The 9,069-nt window shown below is 35.3% G+C and overlaps 2 protein-coding genes across 2 annotated transcripts; both read right to left on the bottom strand.

The window, feature by feature from the left end:
* Positions 1 to 597: 597 nt before the first annotated feature.
* On the bottom strand, positions 598 to 1,406 carry LOC131158533 (uncharacterized). The gene is made up of 2 exons (XM_058113404.1): positions 1,315 to 1,406; positions 598 to 1,006 (listed from the first exon to the last, which is right to left on the bottom strand). Exons 1-2 carry the CDS (start codon positions 1,404 to 1,406, stop codon positions 598 to 600), a joined length of 501 nt encoding a protein of 166 aa, XP_057969387.1.
* A 6,561-nt stretch (positions 1,407 to 7,967) lies between these two features.
* Positions 7,968 to 8,273, bottom strand: LOC131158532 (uncharacterized). The gene has a single exon (XM_058113403.1). The coding sequence runs from the start codon at positions 8,271 to 8,273 to the stop codon at positions 7,968 to 7,970; it is 306 nt and encodes a 101-aa protein (XP_057969386.1).
* Positions 8,274 to 9,069: the final 796 nt, after the last annotated feature.

Here is a 9,069-nt window from a genome sequence, read left to right as displayed (position 1 = left end):
GCCTAGAAAACCCTACTACGAATCTACGGTAATATCCTGCAAGACCCAAAAAACTCCTAACCTCTTACACGTTCTTTGATTTCTCCCAGTCCACTACCACTTCTATCTTGCTCGGGTCCATCAATACCCCTTCTCTAGACACAACATGCCCTAGAAATGCCACTTGCTTTAACCAGAACTCACATTTCTTAAACTTCACTAACAACTTCTTCTCCCTAAGCACTTGAAGTACCAACCTCAACTGAGCTACATGCTCCTCAGGACTCCTCAAATAAACCAAGACGTTGTCGATAAAAATGACCACGAATTGATCTAGATACTCATGGAACACCCTGTTCATCAAGTCCATAAATGTTGTAGGAGCAGTGGTCAATCTGAAAGGTATAACTAGAAATTCATAGTGGCCATACCTAGTACAGAATGCAGTCTTTGGTACATCTTCCAATTTCTCCTTTAGCTAATGATACTCGAATCACATATCGATCTTGGAGAAGACCTGTGTGCCTTGTAACTAGTCAAACAAATCATCAATCCTAGGTAACTGGTATTTATTCTTCACTGTCACCTTGTTAATCTCTCTGTAGTTGATGCACATCCTCATCGATCCATCCTTCTTTTCACAAATAGCACTAGTACTCCCCAGGATGAAACACTCGATTGGATGTAGCCTTTATCAAGTAACTCATGTAGCTGCTCCTTAAACTCCCTTAGTTTTGCTGGAGCCATTCGATACGAAGCTTTCGATATCGGTGCTGTCCCTGGTGTCAACTCAATAGTGAATTCTACCTCGCGATCAGGAGGCAATCCTGGTAAGTCCTCTGGGAACACATCTAAGAAATTCTTTACCACGGGAATATCCTCCAACCTAAGCTCCTCCCTCAATGCTTCTTTCACAAACGCAATGTACCCCTCTGATATCGGCCTTGTGGTGCCTAATAGCCTCCCCGATATAGCTACTGTGGGGGTGCGTTGCTCCCCGGTGTGCCACAATCTCGCTCTAGATGCCCTGGCTTACCACACTAGTAGCAAACACCTGAACCCATCATGCACTTCCCTGTATACTGCTTGCCACAAATAGGACAAGCAGAAGAAGATGTGGTACCTTAAGATGTACCACCACCCGTCTCTCGCCGCTGGCCTCTGCCACCACCATATTTCTTCCAAGGACCCTGCCTCGTACCTAAGTAAGAATTGAAAGGTGTCAAACTCTTCTTCGGGTTCTAGACCTCTGTATTTCCATGCAGGCTCTCCTCTGCCGCAGTGGCTTTATCCACCAGAGTAGCAAAGTCCTGTATCTGTAGTATCACCACCTACTTCAAGATTTCCTTCTCCAGACCCCTCTTAAACTTCCAAGCTTTCCTCGCCTCATCCGGTACCATAAAAGAAGCAAAGAGAGACAACTCCATGAATCAGGTGGCATACTGTTGAACTGTTAGCTGCCCCTAAGTCAAGCTCATGAACTCCTCCATCTTTGCATTCCTGACAGAGGCCGGAAAGTACTGCTTAAAGAACATTCCTTTGAAACAGCTCCACATCATCGCCATTGGTACCTGTCTCTGCTCCTCCAATATCCTTACCAATTCCCACCACCTCTTGGCTTTTCCAATTTCTGCTCATCCATACAACATTGAACAACCATGATCTTTTCAATCTCCCGAATTCAATTCGCAGCACAGATCAGGTCGGTACTCCCTGCAAAGGTAGGGGTTTTAGTCTAGCGAACTATTTAATAGAACCTTCCAACTTAACCGTGGGATGGTCCTGCACCCTAAAATTCCTTATAACCTCCCCCATATACTGTTGAGTGATGTCCTAAAGTACCACCATAGTGTCACTACCAGCCTCATGGCCAGGTCCCTCACTGCTACTTCCTCCGGCGTTAGAAATGTTATCCCTGGATTGCATCCTGAAAAGATAATCAAGAAAGTGGTTTAGAATCTTGGTACCCTACATTTCTGCTACAACTACAATACTATAAGACTTACTTTAATAACTTAACATCCCTAATGATGAAATACTCTACCAACTTATTACTCCCATTCTAGATCAAGTTTCGTCTCCCCATTTGGAAAAGAAATCGTCAATGGATTGCCGTTATTTTTTGAACCTGTCGACTGATCCAGAAAAACACAAAAGTCCACCAATGGATTTCTGTCTCCAAGCTTATAAAGTCAAACTCGAAAGTCCTATCATACCCATTCCTATCCTTGTCCTACTCTAACTTCTATACTCTGGTAAAACCATCTGACTTAGTCAGCAAAGCTGAGCAACCTAGGGTTCTAATACCACTTGTAACTCCCCGAACCTCTAGGAGGGCCTAGAGTGCTACTAAACATACATAACATACATTTCTCTAATACCATACATAAACAATCCACCCAAATAAGAAGAACAGGTGTTTTATACTGATCTGTATAAACATACATCGTGGAAAGAAAAAAAACATACATCCTTTAAAACTTACCAGAGTTTCTAATTGTTTCCCAACATACATACATACATACTACATCCATACTCAGCTATTATAACCCCCAAAAGAAACATAGCTACTGTCTATGACTCACCGGCTTTAACAAAACAAACAGCAATCAAAAACTAGCCCAGTGGTACGCTAAACTCGATCCCTCGAAAGACCTGAAACATGAATTGTATGATAAGGTTAGACACCTCTTAGTAAAATGGATTATATTATCATCAGTGTGTGGTTAACATGAGATTTCGTGTGTACATATTATTGCTAACTTTTAAATCATTTAACTGACATTTTAAAACTATATTGAACTGTATATCTGAAAATACGTATTGCTGGCTCAATATAGTCCTTTCTATAGTAAATATACCCATATATGCCTAGAAGATACAACCTATACTGTTGACTTAGCGTCGTCACGCTAAACATAACATACAACATGCTTCCCCCCATGACGGGTTGTGTAGCCTAGAGGTTGGACCTAGCATATAGCCGATCGACTATAGCTAAGTCAAACATAAAGTAGTATGATGGTGCATACCCTATGCCTAAAGGTAGGGTCACCCGGAATTACTGCATAAGATGGAGTCCCGGAATTTCTGCATCAAGGAGTACTTTACCCAGGCCATCAGTCGTCTTTCCCATATCCACACTCTATCTAAGACGTGTGGTTGCACCTCTATAATATATATATATATATATATATATATATATAGCTACAGTGCCGTGCTCATAACATAACATCATATCAACAGGGCTCTACAGTCATATATGGCAATTTACATAATATAAAACTGAAATCATAATTCATTTTCATAAAACAATAGTTGTTCGTAGTTCTATAAAAATATCTGTTGTATACTGTCTCGGTAAAGACCAGCATATCATATTTGTCATAAAATGTCTTGGTAAAAACCGACATATCATAAACTCGACATCTAACTGTCGTATTACATATCGGCATATAGCCGTCGTATCATATCTCAACATATAGTCATCGCATCATATCAGTATTACACAAAACTTATTCATTTATGCCAATTAAAACTATACTCATGTCACACAATTTTTCATCAGGTAATTCATAAATACACAACCGCTTGAGAAAATAAATACTATACTGAAAATAGGGGTATGAGTATCTCCAAGTTGTTATTTTACTAAAAATATAGATATATAACTAAATACAGGAAAAGTGGAGATAATCAACCCTACCGCCTTTGGTTTGTTGTAAAATACCCCTATGCTTTCAAATCCCAAATTCCTAACTGGTGAAAACGTTCAGAAAATCAAGTACTTTAATATGAAAATATCATATTTGAATTTAATCGGTTAGTTTAGAAAATAAAGTCGGTTAACCAAACCTTAGGCTCAAAAACCCCAGAAAAGTCGTAATTTTACACATATAAACATTTCCAACATTTTAAATCGGTAAAATTCGTAAGATTAGCTGACATAATATAATCCCTTTACCTGTTTTCCTGAAAAACGTCCCAAAAGGTTGAAACCCTAGCTTTTTGGAGTGGGGCCCGAAATGCCTAGATAAAAAATCCACTCCGCTAGACTTGTAGAGAAATACTCCTAGATCTTAGTGATAACTTCCGATCATTGAATCTGGCGACAATCGGCGATAAAATCGAGGAGAAAGAGAGAGAGAGAGAGAGAGAGAGAGAGAGAGAGAGAGAGAGAGAGAGTATAGTTCGTAGGTTAGTGAGAGAGGAAGAAAGAAAAGATATTTATTTTCAAAATATCTTATGTTTCTTCTCCTTTAAATCTTTGACCCGGCCACCCTCATCGATGAAGTAGAGCATTCATCGACGAGCCGCAAAAGGTTGTTCATTATTGACCATAAGGCTTCGTCGATGAACCTGAAGCCCAAAATTATTCCGGGCTTTCGGTGTCTCTTCGTCAATAAGGACCTGAACTTCGTCGACGATCCCTAGAAAGGCACTCATCCACGAAAACTGGGATTCATCGACGAGGCCATGCTGTCCCTGTTTCTGAATTTTCCATCCTTCTCTTTTATTTATTTATTTATTTATTTCTTGGGTTGAGTTACTACAATTGCGTTCAATCTTTGGATCAGCTAATGTAATATGCTAACATCCAAATTTGATGGTAATTTTCACTCAGGTAGGCATAATTGATAACCCTTTAAAGTTTGATTGGTTTGTCACCTTTGGTCATTCATTCCAATCTCACTATCATTATATTAATTATCCTAATTAATTTAATGATTACTTGAAAGTTGATGCACCTTTGGGTCAAATGTAATAATCAAATAAATATTCCATAATAATTTTTGCAAAATCATATTTCAATTCAATATTTATAACTCTTCTCAGTAAGATCACTTTGGTGACAACATGCTAACCTTAATAAAAACATTGATTGATAAATATCCAAGAGAAAATTTGTTCATGTTCAAAGAAGCTAAATAATATCCTAGAATAAAAATTTCATCATAAAAGATATATAAAATTCGGCCCATAACATTTCAACCCTTGCATGCACAAATACATTTATTAACCCAACATAAGTGAGTCCATACTAAATTCAAACAATAAAGCATGCATAACGAAATATTCCCTGACTGTTATGATGTTGTTGCTGGGATGGTGCTAATGATGTGGTAATGGGGCCCAATGATGATTGTACTAAATTACACCAGGTAAATTGTCAAGGAAGTGGGGGGTCACAATGGACTGCTTAAGTCCCACTTTCCTAGATAAAATTTTCCTTTGATACATAATTAGCAAAATATATCACTACAAACGTGATGACGATTTTGGAATTATGATATTATAATCCAATAAATCCGACAAACAACATGAGAATTTTCCGAAATAAAATGAGCAAACATTATGAATGTTAAACATTACACAGTAGTTAACGAAATCGATTTCTATATTAAAGGAAAACCATGATAGTTTCAACCAAAGCTCTGATACCACATGAAAGAAATTTACCTAATTTCATTTGCTGAATTAGGATCTTTAACTATCATGATCATCACATGAATTATCTTCATAAAAAAAATAAAAGTTTCAAGAAAACCATACCAGAATCGATCATAACGTAAACCAGTCTTTGGAGAAGACTTGTAAGAATTGTTTCTCTTGCTTAACCCTCTTTCTATTTCTATTATTCACTATCTCATATGGATAAATTGATGAGAGAAAGATTGGTAGCAAGAGAACAATTTCCAACCATATATATATAAGCATTATCTCACTCCCCATAAAAGTAGGCATTAATAGGAAAAAACCCTTTCACTTCCCCATTAACTCTCATAGAATTTTAAAATCCATTAATCCAAATTGTCCATTGCCATTTCATTTCACGTCCATATTTCAATGAAATCATCCAAGTTACTATTGAATATATGAAAAATTATCAAGGGTTGCCCTCTAAAGGTGGCTCAGGTGGTAAACTCAATGTTCACTTGGTTAAATGATCAAGGTTCGAGTCTTGAGGGTTATAGCTTTCCATTCGAAATAATAAATATCATATTTAAGTGAAAAATGGTTGAGAGGCAGACCCATTATCCCAATAGATTAGTCGAGTTCAAAGGGTTTCGAATACCATCGTTTCAATATCTATATATATATCAAAGCCTTTGATATATTTGATGGTTAATTGAAAAAAATGTATATAAAGATCTTCCACATAATTAGAAAATTAAATTTTATGCAATTTTGAAAATTATTTTATCTATTTCTAACAACAAAAAATAAACATTTTAAAAATTTTCAATGTCAGCCCAATGATATATTTAGTATTTTAAAATATTATATCATAGAAAATAATATTTATATTATTAAAAACTAAAAAGATAATTTGAGTCTATTTTACTTATCACTATTATTGAAAAAAAATAAAAATTTTAATATTTCTTTTTTATATAAATTTAAAATTTTATTTAATATTTCAAATTATAGAGGAAGCAGAATGCGCGTGCGTACACACATGCACATATATATAGAGACAGAGAGAGAAGCCTCTCATAAGTTCATTATTTCATTTTGACAACAGTTAATAATAATTAAATTAAAAATTTAGGTTACGAATAATAAGGATTTAATAAAAATTTTGTAAACTACTAATTATAATTAGTAATTGAATGGAATTTTCATAAATACTCTGAATAAATGTATTAATAGTTTCCATCGCTACATTGAATTAAGAATTAAACAATTAACCAATTAGAAATTATAGGCTCATAAAAAAAACATTAATAAGAAATTATATATGTGTGTATGCACATCAATATATATATATATATATATATATATATATATCAAAAATAATCTTCAAATATATTCTAGAAAGAATGAGATAGATAAACATAAAATTTATTGCTACTTCCAAATATTTTATTTGCATTGGAGATGCTCAAATTTGTCAATTCAATATAAGGATTCCAAATATGTTATATAGTACCATTCTGAGACAAATAAATAAGTAAAGATTCATATAAATCAAATTAATATAGAATGAATAAGAAATGACTAATCCAAAATCGAATTCAATTCCATACACTAATAATGAAAAAAATACCAAAATTTTCCGACTCATCCAAAAAATGATAAACCATTTAAAAATAATTACACCCTTTTATGGTATAAATTAAATTATTACTTCATTTTATATGCATGAACTCACCAATCACATAATAATATAATCATTATTATTATACCTTGCCTTATGCAAGTAAAATACATGTGTGGATGTGAATTCTAATAACTATTAGATTAATTTAATGAATTCATATATTAACCATACACGTAGTTAATTAAAATGGAATGAAAATATTTTCAAAAAAATTATTTAAAGAGTGTACAAATTTTAAATTTTAAATTTTAAAAATTTAAAAAAATTTCACTACTATTTTATATATAATCTTAACTAAATTTAATAAATGTAAAATTATAAAATTTGGAGTCATCAAATCTCTCATAACCAATCTCTGTATAATTTATATGTACAGGTGTCTTAAAAGGAGTAGTTCAAGATTGCTATTGTGCCGTTAATGGGGTGGTCAGCCTGACCGCCCAAAATTTTCTCTTCGCTTTTTAACGCTTTTTCTCATAGAAACCGGAAGATGGGGAAGCAAGTTAACGTTCACAACTGGTGTTTGGTTGCCCAGAAACATTATGAGAAAACCAGAAGAAATTTCCTTCCAATTTTCCTACAGTTATTTTTTCGGATCATGGAAAAGGGGAAAAAAAAATGAACTGAAAGAAAGAAGGAAAAATAAATGAACGTAATTCACAGAGAGAGCCGATTGAATTACCCATAGTCATAGGAAATAAAATCCTCACTCTTTCTGCATCCGAAAATCACTTTTGTCACCACTTTTCACATTATCCACAGGAACAAGACCTTTTATATATATACACACAGACAACAAAACCTTTTCGCAGACCCCATTTAATTACAATCCTCAGAGAGAGAGAGAGAGAGAGAGAGAGAGAGAGAGAGAGAATTATATTGGTCAAGAAACAGCAACTCCATCAGAGTTGCTGTTCATCAAACAGAACCTGGAAGGTCTTGGCTGAAAATTTCTCCTTCTCTGAATATCATGGCTGGACGGTTTGATGATCTTCATGAGGGAGGCCTTTAGAAGATTGGTTTTGGAGGAGTAGTCCAACTTGGGTTCCAAGCGGCCACCGTTAGTGCGCGCCGGTGGTCGGCCGGCAAGCTTGCAGAAGCTCCGGTGAAGGCTGCACCTGAAAGAGCCCGGGTGGGTGGTGGGAGCGCAGAGGCATGTCCGGGAAGAAGATGAACTTTTGGAAGCCATGGTAAGGCTAGAGCTGAGAGAGAGAAACACAGAGAAGGGGAGGAGCTTTTGTGCTTCTCTCTTGTTTTAACTGTTCTTCCTTGGTTGCTTCGAGGTTGAGCCAAACCTGCGGGCGGAGCTTTAAGGTTAAAGTGGGAGTTTTCGTTTTTCTTCTCTCATATGCTTTTTAAATGTGAAGTTATCAAAGTACCCTTGCTTTAATTTCGTTTTTGGGGGTTAAAAAAGTTAGTGTTTTGGCCTTTGCGAGAGTTAAATGCAATAGCGGTTAGGAATTCTTTAGTTTTTTTTTTTTTTAATCGTTGTTGTTACATTAATTTTTTTTTAGTGTGCTTATTATACTTTTTAAAACTAATATACCCAAAATTAATAAACATATTAATTAGAAGATACAGTTATAAACCCACCATTAACAACCCTACATAATCGATATACTAAAGTCAATAAACACATTCACGAGGCAAATGATTATAAAACCGCTATTAAAATCTCTCGCATAAATGTCCTTAAATTATCTATAACCCCTATAAACGTAATAATGCATTCATAAATACTAAATTAAAGGAGGGTCCACTTTCACCACTATAAAAAGGGGTATTCCAAGATAAGGTAAGCATCTCATTCTCACTCACTTTTCTCTTACTGTTACAACCTAAAGTCTCTCATAGTTCTTTAACTTACGCATCAGAGTGATCTCCCGGAGTACACCTCAGGTCTTCTAAGTCATCTACATTTGGTTCTTGTCAAATGGTCACGGTCGAAAGACGATTCACGAAGCTATTCAATTTTTGACGACAAC

This window comes from Malania oleifera, chromosome 6 (genome assembly GCF_029873635.1).
Source record: "Malania oleifera isolate guangnan ecotype guangnan chromosome 6, ASM2987363v1, whole genome shotgun sequence".
Lineage (NCBI taxonomy): Eukaryota > Viridiplantae > Streptophyta > Magnoliopsida > Santalales > Ximeniaceae > Malania > Malania oleifera.
Note: the sequence above shows the minus strand (reverse complement) of the source record. Positions and strands in the feature narration are given on the sequence as shown.